Raw genomic sequence first — 15112 nt, forward strand, 5'->3', positions numbered from 1 at the left:
ACACTGAACTCCCTACCACTCCAGTCCTCTTTTTCTCTTTCCCCCCCCCCCATACAGGCATTCCGTATTCTGTCCCGGCTTGGGGAGTTAACATGCTCTGTGGTTCTGGACTTCGGACAGTTTGTTTGGCCTATGAACAATTGAAAGTGGCCAAATCTTCCTCCGGTGGCTGGATTATTGCTGGGGGCCAGGAGTCGATGAGTCAGTCTCCCTATTGCATTCCATCCAATGTTTGTCTGCGTCACCGTGACGAACAGACTGCATGCAGTCTTCCGCATCTGGACACTGTGAAACCTATCAACACGGTAATCCAGGATGGCCTGACGGACGCATTTTGTGGCATATTGATGGGAGAGACTGCTGAGGTTATTGCTGAAAGGTTCGTTCATCTGTTTCTGCTGCTATGGTTTTCACAACCGCGGTTGTGTATCTGTCTGTTTTCATCATCACCCGTCTCTATTGTTCATAGCCTCGGCTTCCGTCAAGTCTACATGTTTTTGTTTACACGCCCTTACTCCTGTTGGTTTCTAATTAGGTTTTTTGCTTCTTTATTTCGTTCATGATCCGCTTCTTTATATCAGAAGTTGTCGTTACTCCTGATATGAATTTCGGTCATTTCCCAACCCTAACTTGTCTGATCAACCAATCGTTTACGATGAATGTACCTTGGATGGCTTTCACAGTATACTATCTTCATTTCGAACACTCTAAATTTCTCCACTGCTTTTGGTAATCTCCCTTTGTAACAGAATTCTGAGACATACCCCGGGCTGATTATTATGTAGAAGGAGTAGATGATCATCTGTCGAGGTAGACCCCGCGGCTGTCCAACCTCTCTGTTGATTATTTTGCACTACTTTTGACAAAAAAGTAGGTAGAAGTTAATTTTTTCAAACTGCTGAGGCCTTGGTTCTCCGCTAGGCCTGTTCCGAACTGTTTTCCAAACTCCGTAGATGATTGCGCACCCCTGTGTTGTAATGGTCGATTTTTCTAAGATAATTATTTGGAAAAGGAACTTTCCGCTAAGTCTTTCAAAAATACCAGTTGTATAAATCAAACTATTTGCGGAAATCCGCGTGGGCTGTCCATCCATTGTGGCGCAAATTTATTTGCTCTGTATTTTCGAACGGGATCTGACTTGATTTCTAGCCGAATGTCTTGATCAACTCCAACTTTGTATACTCTTTAGGCACAATCTTTAGAGCATATCTCAGCGGTCAATCACGTGCCCCAATCCACTGTTTCTTACACTAACCACCGAGAATGTTGGTGTCGTAGTTCCACAATTGTGGGCTTGTGTGTACATCGAACATCGCATGGGTGTATTGTCCGCTAAGTCGTGTTAAACTGTCTTTTAAGGTTGCATGCAATTCGGTAATGCTCGGCAACATAGTCTTTCTTACCCAAGGACAACGTTCCTGGAAAAGATGTCTGTAGAATCCATTCGTCCAATCAATCACATTGCGCGGTCAACTGCATTTGCATCCTCCGAAAGGTAGCGTCAGGTGTCACGGCCTTAGAGCTCACAGTAACCTAAATTGGTTTAATCAATCGAAGCATGTCAAGCACCAATTAGTGTGCCCATAGGATCATAATTTACACGTAGTCTGAACCGGAATTGCGTTTGCCAGTTCGCCCCACTTGTGGCATTAAAAAAGCACTTCACTTGGTGTCAAAGGACCTGTGTATCACATACAGACCGTGAACAATTCTGAACCTCTTTCGTGACTGTTTTTTACATGAGCTTAGTCATCTTCAATTTATCTCACATTCCAGATATAATATTGATCGACAACAGCAGGACGAATTTGCCTTCAACTCCCAGAAGAAGTATGCGGCGGCGAAAGCCAGTGGGTACTTTGATACCGAACTGACACCCATCGAAGTAATTCACTTTGTGTACTGTCTCCCCTCTTACTCATTTTTCAAGTTTCCCCTGTTGCTTTTTTTGTTTATTGGTATCTAACTGCTTGTCTCGACCGTGAATGTGTAACCTTCTTGATCCATCCTTTCTTCTATTGGGTGCCATTCTTTCCATGCTCAGTTTTCCCTGACTTTCCCTNTCCCTGACTTCCCTTGTTGTCTATATGTTCCGTAGGTGCCTGCCAAAAGTGGAGGCGACGAAGTAATCAAAGTCACTACGGATGAACATCCTCGTCCGGACATCTCTATGGAATCACTCAGCCGTTTAAAACCGGCGTTTGTCAAATCGGATCGTCCAGGTACAGTAACCGCTGGGAATGTGAGCGGAATAAACGATGGTGCGGCATTCCTACTTCTGTGTCGCGGCGACCAGCTACTGACTCATGGTAAGGCAATTTCTTTGTCTTACTTTTGTTAACTTCCGTTTGCAAACGGGCGCCAATTCAATGCTTAGCTTTTGAAGGAGTGTCAGCGACCTCCCTCTAACCCCTCCACTACTACTGTCTGGTTATGCACGGCTATCACCGTGTTAAACGATTATTCTCCACAAGATGATCATTTTTTCAAGTCGTTTGACCTTATCGGGATCGTAAGCATCCGATTAGACGAACTCTACTTCCATGTTTTCTATAAGGCTTGTGTTAAGCCATCGGTCATCTTTGTCAGTAAACTCATTCTGGAAAGTATCTTCCTGACGGCTGCGCTATGAATTGAATGTAAGACCAGATGCTAGTTCACAGAGAAATTGGGTAACAGTTGGTGTAATGGCTCAGTGGTTAGAGTGCGAATTTACTGACCGGATGGTCCGTGTTTCGAACCTGACCTTTGCCTCTCGACTTCCTTTGTCTAGGCTTGGACAACCTGGCAGTATCCCAGTCCTCGTACTTCCTTCGGGTGACATAGCAGCTATACACCGAAAGGATATCTATCATACCACATAAGTGTAGTTGTAGTTGTTGTTTACAACGTCGAAAGTATGGTGGGCGAAATGTTAAAAGAAGGTGGCATGGCAGTGGACGACTATCATTATCATCATAGCTACTCTACTCTCTCTTCCTCTCTCTTACGATTCCAAAAAGCCCATCAAGTTCGGTCGTGATATGGAGGAAACGATAGCTTGAAGCTGCGATAGCCACGCAGAACCACACAGTTGTATTGGGGATGAACACGTTACAAGGGATCTTGTTAGATAGGGGAACGACTCTATCCTCACTCGTACCCCTTATCATGGAAAAAAAGCTATGAAAACCGAAGTCACTGCACATCGGTACTTGGTGCATGGTTGATGTACCTCAATCATGTATGAAAAACAGCTGCTTTGACGCCTACATTCGTCTATTACTCAATACACACCGTATTGATCTTATTATTCATCTTCGTTGCGTTTTGACTTTGGGTCACGGTCGCTCGTATATCCTAATGACTTTTTATGTATGATGTTTTTCCAGTACTACTCATAAGGTCGATGAAAACTCTGAACAGCACACTTCTGATTTTGTCCTTCTTTGGATTCATCAGGTGGGCCTCGTCTCCGAATTTCCATCAGCCTTATTTCGTACTTGAACACTCATTTGCGAATTACGTTCCCAGCAGCTGAACTTCACCTGAATCTTTCGTTCACACTGTCATTCATTTGAGTGCTGTGCTGTACAAAGCCCGCCTCGTGTTTTCTTTGAAATGATATGTATGTATGTTTCAATTATTTTCTTAAATTCAAGGAAAAACTCTGTACAACCCGCTACCGGTTTCGCCCTTCTTGGGCTGCAGTAAGCCCTCCGTTGTAAACTAAGTTGGTGTGACAGACTGTCCAGAATTTTCGTCCATCTAATGAGGGACTGAAACACACTTCGACGTCTTGTATATCATTCCAAATGAAATGTGAGACGACCTTTGTGCAGCACAATCAGTCGAAGAGAGGTCCAACTGAGTCTCTTGTCAACAGTAACTCAACTTGCTCTTATTTCCTTGACTTTTGTTGTTCAAGGCATACAGCACCCGATGGCTCGAATCGTCGGTTGGCATCAGGTTGGTTTGGAACCGCAACTAATGGCTTTGGGACCGCTTTATGCGATTCGGGGCCTTCTCGATCGTATCGGTTGGACGATTGATATGGTAGACGTGTTTGAGGTGAACGAAGCTTTCGCGGTGCAGTGCATTGCTGTAAGTTATTGCGTTGACTCTTTTTATTTACCGGAAAACGACCTGCGATTCTATTCTCACTCCCGCATATTGCCTGTTTTCCTTCACACTACTTCATCCTTCGTGGCAGTGTTGTTGTTGGTAACGAGGTTTTCTAGGCAACTACACCTAGTAGTCTTGTAGAGTGAGGTAATGCAAACTCCGGATTATCCTGCTATCGTTGAAATATCTTTCAGGTTACCGAATGAATGCCTGGAGAAGCTCATAACTGCTCCGAGACAGCTGAATTTCAGCTGCCTCTTGAGAAACGCTCTGCTATCCTCGGTTCATACATGATGTCGTACTGTCACGTGCGGTTTCCAGTAGCCTTTGCTACGCAGCAACGGTCATGCTTAAGGACGTGTGCATCAGGCTACATTGCGAGCTGTGTTATTGTATAGCTGTGAGACTTGGCCTGCTGGAGCAACCGAAATGAGACGTTTTCAGGTGTTCGATAACTGTTGACTCAGAACCGTGGCTCGGGTGGACTGGTGCCGGCGAATCCGTAACGAGGCAAGTAGAAAGCGAGTTTTCGGTTGTAAATCGGGGGCTTCCATTGAAGAATGTATCCAGCACCAGAATCTGCGTTGGTTACGCCATGTGTTGCGTATGCCGAACCACCGTTTGCCGAAGAGAGTGCTGTTTTTCGCGCCCAGTTCAGATTGGCGGAAGCAGAGGTTTCCAACCCTAAACCTGGCAGATGGGTATGAAAGGGATTTCTAAACGTTTAAGCGCAGTCGGTGCGACTCGTCTTCCAGGATGGGGACCGCGTGATCTCCACTGCGCCTGGTTGGAGATACGGCTGCTAGTCGATATCAGTGGCATTCTTGTTGTCAATTTCTATCCAGGTTGTCTGAATGAGTGTGTGAAGTTGTAGGCACCTCAGAATGACTGTAGTAAGCTGGCACTAAATCCCTTCTCTGCCCGCTTTTGTTCAAACAAATGGTTGTATGGCGGTGAAGCATCAGCATTGAGCACTAATGCCATATTGTCGACGATTAGGGTGATACTGACGGTCATATTGTGGCCACAAATTCAGCTTTAATCCCTTCCAAATGGGTTTCCATTGCAATATCTGTCTGAGAGTACATTCCTCTCCAATGAGGCTTATACCCATCTGACTTTACGATGGCCCTGTGTTCTGGTTTTCACCAAATTGGTAGACGTGTCGCTTGTAATCTACGGTACACATGTGCACATTACATCCGCTACCTTATCTCTGTTTGTTTTACAGGTAATGCGTGAACTAAACATTCCACCAGAAAAATTTAATCTTCAGGGAGGTGGTATCGCCCTTGGTCATCCATTGGGCTGTTCAGGTGCCCGTGTTCTAGTCACCCTTGTCCATTTGCTTCAGCGTCTGAAACGTGAATCACCAGACGCAAAGGTCCTCCGTGGCGTCGCGGCACTTTGTGTCGGCGGTGGGATGGGGATCGCAATAGCTGTGGAATCCAGCGCCAGCTGAATTTGTGATTTTGGCATTTCATATATGTCCTATGTTTGATCATTTATCATGATTTGTTGTCAGAATAAAGACTTGTGCTTAGAAAAATGTCTTTTAAATGTCTGACTGACTGTCTAGGATACTAAAGGCTTGTTTTTTACTTGTTATTTCAGAGTTGATTCACGATTGGTCACTACCCCGGAAGCCATGCAGCCGGAGGATAGGGCACAGCGGTCCCCTGTGTGTGACCGCATCTTTATCCAACGTGATTTTTCCGAAGGGACGGCCGTTCGATTTCAAACCTCTCCAATGCCTTTTCAGCTCCGAGGTCGGGTAAGCATCACCACTTGTATTCACCACTGAAATCACTGTTCCACTGAAACCTGATGTGATCATGTGGTGTCTCTTTGCTCGTACCTTAGATCAACCCAACGCGGTATGCGGAAGCCATCGGTCAACTGAATAAGCTATTTGACGAGGCTGAGGCTATCTCTCCGGCAGTTTGTTTCGAAAATGCCCTAGGCTGTTTAACCGCCTATCTGGCTTTCCTTTGCATCAATACACACTATGAAAAGGTAAGTGCAACGCTTAGATACTTACTTGCTAGTCTTATTCTATTGAAACCAAATGGCACGACTAGTTGGAACGAAGGTAAATTTTTCACGCTCTCGGGAGCCGATTAAATATAAGGGCGAAAATATTCCAAGTAGCTTTTAATCGTAGTTTTCAGGATGGCAGTTTGTACTGCCAGAGCAGGTTCTTTAGATTCTTTGTAGCTAGCTAGTGCTCATGATATGATGTTTATTCGCGCAGTGCCCCCAAAGCCTGGGCCGGTTCTGGGAAAATAGACAAAAGAAGTACAGACCAATGGAAACTGGGAATTGTGTTTGGAGACTCTGAATACAGGACTGAGCACCAAAGTGCATATGCCTACGAATGCGGAGCAGCAATCAGGGATGACCATTGCAACCCTATTTGATAGCCGTATACGGTCCGCTTCTGTTCACGAAAAATTACACGCCTCACCGTACAAAATGACTTTTCAAAGCTGACTGTATCATCTTTTATGGGGGTTGATACCGGCACCTAACCAACGCTCCAAAGCACTATCAGTTTTCCCTCCTGAAGCAATGCGATACTATCCTTACAGAAACTTCAGTTGGTATTTAGATGTTTTAACGTCAAGGATTTATATTTGAACCCACTAACCAGACAGGTAATGTTGCGGATATTTGAACTCTGGATGGACAATTCATTCGCATATGCCGCAACAGATTGATGGAGAGGTTCATTCGATCTGGAGTGAATGGTGGTCTGTCTGGTGGACGGAGCTTTCGAGAATCCCGTCAAGCTTTTGTACTTTCAGTGGTGTACCACCAAATTTGATCGGGAGAGAGAGGATACATGGTGTATTTGTTCCAACCTTTTTAGATTTGACCTTCTGAGGTACTGATACCGATACTAAAAATAAAAGATAATCGTTCAGCTGTAGCACCCTTTCGATGCCTAACTACCATGCCACCCGAAGGAAGCACGAGGGCTGGGATACTGTCAGGTTGCCCAGACCTAGACAGGGCAAGTCGAGAGGCAGAGGTCGTGTTCGAACCACGGACCTTCCGGTTAGTAAATTCGCGCTCCAACCACTTTAGCCATCTCATCATCAGTAGTAATATACTGCATGCATGCATTCCTTCTTTAGTAGGGCTTGGTGGCAGACGTAGGAATATTGTGAGAGTAAGGTCCTCCTGATAAGAAGATTTAAAAAAAAATTTGAGATAACTGGATTGGCTGGGCTGTATAGAACAAACAGGCATGCACAGTCGGGTTCGCGTGTACTTTACGTGTAGTCCAATGCTACACAGTTTATTGGTCCCCGTATGGGAACTGTGGTTTTTATCTAACCGTAAGTTCAGCGTGCGGTTAAGCAGATGGTTCAACACTAGTCGTTTCCCGAATGCGGAAACTGTCTTACAGAACCTTTCCAAACTTGGCGCCAATTATTGGTGTTGCGGGACGTTCAACAACGTAGTACAACACATCGTCTCAAAAATGGTGGACACTTAAAATGGAACTTCAAGCTGTAACACGCGAAAAACTGGAGGTCTCTGACCAACATGTATTCTGTCGCATGTTACTGACGCGTTAGTTTTCATACAATTGAGTGGTGATGAGTGGCATAACCTGAATCCGGTCGTCCCAGCTACCGTGGGCAGCCGTCGTCAGTTTGAACGAACGCAACTTGGGAAATTTACCTTTTCATTATGCACAAAGTTTAGCTTGCATGGCATTGAATGGACAATCCAGGACGATGGACGCTAGTTAGGTGGATAGTTTTTGTATTGTGAATACATTTGCTTGTTGTGTAAAGGCTGGAAAAGCCATCAGTAGGCACTTTTTCCCTGATCACGTGGCTTTATCAAACTCCATGGGATACGTCGAATGATGATACTGCTACGTGCAAGTATAGACAGCTTCTCAGCCTGAATTTTACGTCCTAAACCTCCGGACGACCAATAATATGAGCTTGACTACTGCCATCTGCAAAAGGCTGTTCGGCTGTAGTGGAAAATACACAGCGTTTCTGAGGTGGATCTAGTTAAAACCGACACACCAAATCTAATTGGCTTCCTGCCTTTAACGCTTCCCCTCGCAATTTATATGGTCGATCGCTTTGAGAGAGAGAAAGTGCGCCTGAGCAGTCTTCCGTTTTCTGCTTTGTACCCTAAGGCACGACGACTGACAGTTTGAGTGGATAATTTCTCACGTGAAGCTGTCTGCGCACCCTCGAAATTCCAGAATCAGTGTGCAGCCCCAACAGGGACACCAATTTTAGGCAATGCTGCTTCAGTCTTCGCAGTGATTCGAGCCCGTGACTTCCGGTAGATGGGTCAAACACTTTATTCCTAGCTTACGCAGTATAGGCTAGTGATTTGCTTAACTTGCACATCCGGAGAATAATCGGTCAATACTATCTTTATTATTATGGTATTTCTTTGCGCCCAGTCCCCATATTTCCAGCCCCTTTACTTTTCTTCATATGAAGCGATATCCTAGCTCTGAATACCGCATCACTGTCCCCCAGTATCAATGCGGAATTTTCCTATAGCAATAAAACGGCAATTTTAAGTGCATTTTACGTTAGACGTTGGTGTGATCAGTTAGAAAATCCAGCTCAGTCCTAGATGTTATTTTTTCACAAGACTGCTCCTTCGTCACTCACTTTTACCCAATTTTTTGTTCCTCCAGATCCTGAAAAAGGTTACACTGACTGTGGAAGATCTCAACCAGAAAGTATTCCTGCCCAGTGGACTACTCATGATCGACCCATCCGAGCGCGGCCTCAGAGTTGTATCCTTTTACGCTGATATCTTTACATATACTGTGCAGCGTGCTTCAGTGTCGCCAGTTCAATCAGCCAAGACAAAATGAGAGTTTAGCTTTGGTTTATTTGACGCATCATAATTCCGCCAAGCCTTGACACATCTAACCTTATCCGCCCTTGCAAGTAATCGTAACCACTGATGACAGGTAGCACGTACTTATCTTCCGTAAATGTGAGCTGTTATACACAGGACTCATTCGAACTACTCGTGTACTATCTTATCAGCATTGATGGAAACAGTAACGCACAATCTCCTACAAGATAGTGGTGAAATCTTTGTAATGTACTACTCATAAGGTTGCTGAAAATCCGTCGACAGCCCACGACCGGTTTTACCCTTTTTGGGGCTCATCAGGTAGGCGCAGTTACCGGGTTTCCGTCAACCTTATGTTCTACTTGAAACAAAAAAATTGCACCAAATTAGCCAATAGACACTCACTCATTTGCAAACTAATTTGGTAAATTAATTTGGTTTTTCGAGAGACTCACCTGGAAACCCAGCTGATCTCTCGTTTGTGATGTGAAATTTTGAAGGACTCAGATGTAGAAATAACATTAAACCATCCATTTTATGTGCGCTCCATCCATTAGGAGGGGGTCCACAGTGTGCGCTATACTGTGACCAGGTAGACGTTATGTTCACAGCTTAGCGAACCACATAAATCGCCCTTCATTAACCACCATCGACCCTGAACAGCCAAACTGTCACATGAATTACATTGCATTCACGTCGGTCCTCTTATTTTCATGTTGCGCTGAATCATCGTCCTATTTATTCTTAAACTGATAACATTCAGATTGAACTGCGTATTCTGCAGCCCCAGTCTTGACAACCCATTATGACTCGGACGGAACAGCGCGCCTCTCACGAGCTACCGCCACAAATGGACTCACTATGTTGCATTCATGCGTTCAACCTTTTGGCTATGCCAGCTGGTACCTCGGCTCAAAAGTTACTTGTTACAGACTACTCTGCAGTATGAACGACACACAAACCAGTTTGGAAATATACTTCCCGCTGTATTGCTATCACCATCATTGTCAGCGTCTCTTTTGCCATTGTGATTTTCATTGTTGACCACCTACTACCTGTACGTTATCTTGATAAATATCAGTGGTGAAATCGACACTTGGTTCATCATCTATCGGACATTTTTAATTAATCTTGGACTGACTAGTCCAAAGTAAGCTATTTCACCAGTTTTATCGATTCGAACAAGTATGTTTTCCGCTGTGCAGCCTTGATTCGTTCAGTCAATCTGTCTCTGACATCTGATGGGTCGGACTGTCCACCGGGATTCGCCAGGACCGAATTTAGTGTGGTTTTCTGACTCATGATAGGGTGATTTTGATCTTCCTCAGTATCCCGCCCCAGTCCTCTTAATTTGCGACATTCACTGCTCACGATAGGTAAACAAACTTATATTTGTTTCTCCTTCTATGCGATGAGCGGTTTTACTCGGTGAATGTGTTGTACGCATCCCCTTGCGGGTTGTGAGTGCTAAGTGCCCTTCATTGATGCCCGGTTCCGTCGGGGGGTTCGAAATTGGTCGTTACCTCCTGCTACGGATATTTTGCATTCATATCTGATCAAGTCGTTTGAATCACGAACGCAATTGTTGCGATAAATGTCTTCGGTACAATCATATTACATAAGGGGCGGGATGGGTGCGGTTCGACGTTCCGTCAGGATCACCGGATGCCCGGAGAGTACATTTGAGCTCGTCCTAAGCGCCTCGAGGTGCAGAAGTGGGGTCTCGTATCCGTGTTTCGGAGACACAACACACATCGACATAGAGAGGAAGCAAGGTCTCGGCAGGAAGAGGATTGTTGCCAAATTAGACATACAATACGGACATTGAGGAATGCAACTTAGATCAGATTTTTTCAGGTTGGTACGTGGTTATTTTTACCTTTTGGGTGATAGTTTGGACAAGTAACTGTGGCTACGCGATTGGTAGATGGGTTGGTCGCATTGCAGCGGCGAGTGGTGCTTCCCGGTCGTCTAAGCCGAAGGGGGCTGGAACCCCATCTTGAGCCTTTGATTATCCGTGTTTCGGAGACACAACACACATCGACATAGAGAGGAAGCAAGGTCTCGGCAGGATGAGGATTGTTGCCAAATTAGACATACAATACGGACATTGAGGAATGCAACTTAGATCAGATTTGATTTTTTCAGTACGTGGTTATTTTTACGTTTTGGGTGATAGTTTGGACAAGTAACTGTGGCTACGCGATTGGTAGATGGGTTGGTCGCATTGCAGCGGCGAGTGGTGCTTCCCGGTCGTCTAAGCCGAAGGGGGCTGGAACCCCATCTTGAGCCTTTGATTCAAAAGTCTGATGCACAAGGCAGTGGGAAATGTCGGGTTTTGTTTCGCCGACTCTATCCTGGCCTCTGACTCATAGGTCAACGGCGATCCAGTGGTTGTTAGGATTTCCTTGGTGGACCCTTACCGGAGCCAATGGCTAGATAGTCTGACCCCCTTGGCTGTAGGGGGTCGGTGTGGCCAGACGATGCTGCAAGTAAGGCATTACTGTCTCAATCCTGGTGCAGCGGCGCACAGCAGGTGCTTTTTGAGTAGCACCGGACTTTGGTTTTTAAAGTATTTTGACCGCATTGAATAATGCGCCGGCGGTCACCGTCAACCGTTGGGCAATCGGAATGTGCGGTTTTGGGCGCCGTTTTCTAACCCGTCCTTCCTCGGGAGAAAGAAGCATTACTTCACCCATAAACATGGACATACTGATCGCCTGGGGGAAATGCCCTACTGCATTCATACTTCTGTCGCAGAGGGCATTGTGATTTTACCTCCAGGCCACCTCGTAATACGATTACTGGCAGTACGGGGATCCTCTGTTCTCAGTCGGGCCGCTCCCCGTTGGCCTTTCTGGAATGGTCCAACCTTGGAAAACAAGTTTAAGCCAATATGGCCCGCAAAATTACTGCGGCATACGAGTCCAAGCACCACGACAAAGTGTCATCTTTAGGTCCCACAAGTCCAGCTGGCCGATGAACACCGTGCACATGACAGGGCCTGTTAGTGAATGAACTCCTATTCAATGAAGTGGGGCGTGGTAGTCCGCTCAGACAACCGAGCAGTTAATCCAAACAGGTCGGCGTGGCCAGGCCGTTGAAGTCAATTGAATCACTCTTAGGTGAGATAAACAGTTGTGACTGTGTGGGATAGGGACTAAATGGCGTTCCATTTACGACGGCTCTTCGTAGGACACTAATAATATAAATGATGATCGTTTAGCTGTAACACCCGTCCGGGGCCTAGCTGCCACGCCACCCGAAAGAAGCACGAGGGCTGGAATACTGCCGGGTTACCCAAGCCTAAACGGGAATTCGAGAGGCAGAGGTCGGGTTCGAATCACGGACCTTCGGGTCAGTAAATTCGCGCTCTTACCACTTGAACCACCTCGTAGGACACTGGTTGTCTTAAGTGATGTTCTTGTCTTCAGATGGTGTACTGTGGTGTAAATTTTCCTCCAACGGAGTATTACGCGTTGGTAGACTGCTTATTGAGGAGTATGGCTTGCATTTAGGTCCGCACACCTGTTTTCTCCGCAGCTGGTAAACATTGCTTTTATCCTGGGGGGGGGGGGGGGGAACAATGCCCACGCTTTCCTTCCTCTAGCGTCGTGATATGAAGTCTTTATGGTCTATTAGGCTCAGGTCATCCTTTGTTTTGTGGCCTGACCTCACTTCCCACCGACGCCTTAATCCCTCGGCGAGAGTCGACTTGTTTCTCACTTTCCCAGTAGTTAGTTCCAAGTAGCATGGCTCGCCTTATGTCCACTTGATTTTGACCAAACCATCAAAAGTATTTGATGCGCCGCAATAGCCGGTGGTATGAAGTTGCGAAGTTACCTGGACTGCAGTAGCATTGTTACAACGTTGATTGTTTTTGGCGACTGCCTGTAGTCTGTAAAAGCGGATAAATTGTTCGAAATAAATGTGACCTAGCTCGAACAAATGGTAAGGAATGAAGACAATGATATCTACATGTAGTGTATTAATCGAAGCGCTAACAGCTGGAAAGGTCATGAATATGAAAGACCAGCGGAGAAAGTTCAGTTCGCATGTTCTTTGTCCAGGTCCAACGCCGCCTTCTTTTTAAATTTTCTTCTCAAAGCCAATACAGATAGAAAGAAAGTTGCGTAGGTTGCATATACAATCTAAAATTAGAGGATCAATATTAGGGTTTTATCTGAAGAAGCGCATCGTAGCGAGGCCTTCACAAAAAAGTTTTTCTTACGGCTTCGCATAACAAAAGGTGAAATTTGACTACTAGGCTTGCACGGTCACTGCTGCATCCTGTTAAGCAATGATCAACAAAATACTAAAAAAGGTGCTCAGTTTTGGTTAGCTAAGTAAAGGATGATGGGATTTAACCAGCATAGGTCAATTTCTCGACCAGGATCAATGTGCGCGCGTATTAGGGTTCTGGTCGCAAACGCATTTCATTGCTATTAGTGTACGGAGGCAAGATATTTAGATATGGTCAGCTGAGCAGAAAACTTATTGAGTAAATCCTCCGCTAAGAATTAATGATGAGCTCATGGACAGATGATTGGCTAGAGGCTATCATGTCTCCAGATCGTGCTCATATACATTCTGTGGTAAAGCAAGCTTTAGTGAAAAGAGTCTGGCATCGTTGTCTATCGCGCAGCTCGTAAATTACATGTTGGGGTCAATGTAATCAGTTTGGTCTTGAAAAGTTTCAGGTACGCAAGCCGACTAGCCACACTTCACCCTAGTGTTCTCACAATACACGTGCAGTGCTCAGGAATTCTGGAACCCTCTTCCAGTGTTCGACACACACACCGAAACCGTACAGCAGCAGCCATTGCACAACAATATCGTGGACACCACGCTTCACTGACAAGGTGATGCATGTCATCATCACAAACGCCTGAACTAAACGAAAGATGAGGTTTTGGGATTTTAATATTCGTTTTTTCAAGGGTATACGCAACTAACTAGACAGATAAACTTGTCAAAATAGATGAACAATCACTAAGTTCTAACATCGTCCACAACCAGACCCCGACAACTGAAACATATCGAAACTTAAGCATTTGTACCATTTGGCCCATTTTACCGAAATCTTCAGAATGCCATTTGGCCCCATTAAAGCTGTCTAGACATTCAACGGCCACATTTCGTCGATGTTTGATTGCAGTCTGGAAGGGCTTGCCTAGCCTGATGATATACCGACAACCAGCGGCTCGATAAGGTGTCATTACGTCCAACTTAGACCGCTTACAACAGACATAGGCGATGACCAGCCCAAATAATCGCGCTTTTGGGCTCAGAAAATTGGCGTCCTGGAAACAGGCTGTCCGTGGCCGGCGTTGTGCCTCTGCTTGATAAAATCCAGGCTATGCTCGACTAGCCCAAACCGTCTTTCTTTAAGCAGCTCCGTCATTTTGACGGCTTCGTTAACTTCCATGGCCGTCTTGCCTCCCCATTAGATGCAGCTCTTGAGTAATCCCCTCAATGTGCGCCTCAAACATTTCAGAGTTTACTGATGTGTGAAAGGCATTCCCAGACCTAAAAACTGCGACGAAAAGCGTTACCGTTGTCCTTCATTACAAAATCACTGCTCTCCGCTAGCTACAAACCCTTCTGTTGCAGCAGCTGGCGGTGTGCTGTAGCAAATGTGACAATGCCCAACTACTCTTCTGAAAAAAAAACAGAAGAATCAAGCGACAGCCGACCTGGCAGCGAGCCGTAAGCCACACATCTCACTACTAAGCATCTCCGACACCATATTCCACGAGCGCGAACCCATTGCGTGCGAGATAGCTCAGTGGTTAGAGCGCGAATTTACTGACCGGAAGGCCCGTGGTTCGAACCCGACCTCTGTCTCTCGACTTCCCCTGTCTAGGCTTGGGCAATCTGGCGGTATCCCAGTCCTCGTGCTTCCTTTGGGTGGCGTGGCAGCTAGGCAACGGACGGGTGTTACAGCGGGACGAAAGTCATCCCGTCCTTTGGTATGCAATTTGCACCCAAAAAGTGCAAGGTCATGCTTGTGGACGTGCAGTCACTGAACACGCCACTTACAATCCAGGGAGAGGTACTGGAAGTTGTGGAGCGTTTTACGTATCTTGGAAGTTATATTAGTTCTGACTGTAGTGTGACAGATGAGATGAATGCACGAATCTGCAAGGCT

At 45.7% G+C, this 15112-nt stretch overlaps 2 protein-coding genes across 2 annotated transcripts in view; one reads left to right on the forward strand and one right to left on the reverse strand.

Annotated features, from left to right (window-relative positions):
- T265_09779 (hypothetical protein) overlaps positions 1-3466 on the reverse strand; it is a gene marked incomplete at both ends in the record, with an annotated part of 5702 nt that extends 2236 nt beyond the window's left edge. Inside the window, 2 exons of the mRNA XM_009175953.1 lie at positions 2717-2943; positions 3411-3466. Of these exons, the coding sequence (XP_009174217.1) occupies positions 2717-2943; positions 3411-3466 (283 nt within the window). The remainder of the gene's footprint in view (positions 1-2716; positions 2944-3410) is intronic.
- T265_09778 (hypothetical protein) overlaps positions 1-5644 on the forward strand; it is a gene marked incomplete at both ends in the record, with an annotated part of 6685 nt that extends 1041 nt beyond the window's left edge. The window contains 5 exons of the mRNA XM_009175952.1: positions 58-379; positions 1777-1885; positions 2099-2309; positions 3908-4083; positions 5336-5644. Of these exons, the coding sequence (XP_009174216.1) occupies positions 58-379; positions 1777-1885; positions 2099-2309; positions 3908-4083; positions 5336-5566 (1049 nt within the window). The remainder of the gene's footprint in view (positions 1-57; positions 380-1776; positions 1886-2098; positions 2310-3907; positions 4084-5335) is intronic.
- Positions 5645-15112: the final 9468 nt, after the last annotated feature.

Source organism: Opisthorchis viverrini (genome assembly GCF_000715545.1).
Source record: "Opisthorchis viverrini unplaced genomic scaffold opera_v5_302, whole genome shotgun sequence".
NCBI lineage: Eukaryota > Metazoa > Platyhelminthes > Trematoda > Opisthorchiida > Opisthorchiidae > Opisthorchis > Opisthorchis viverrini.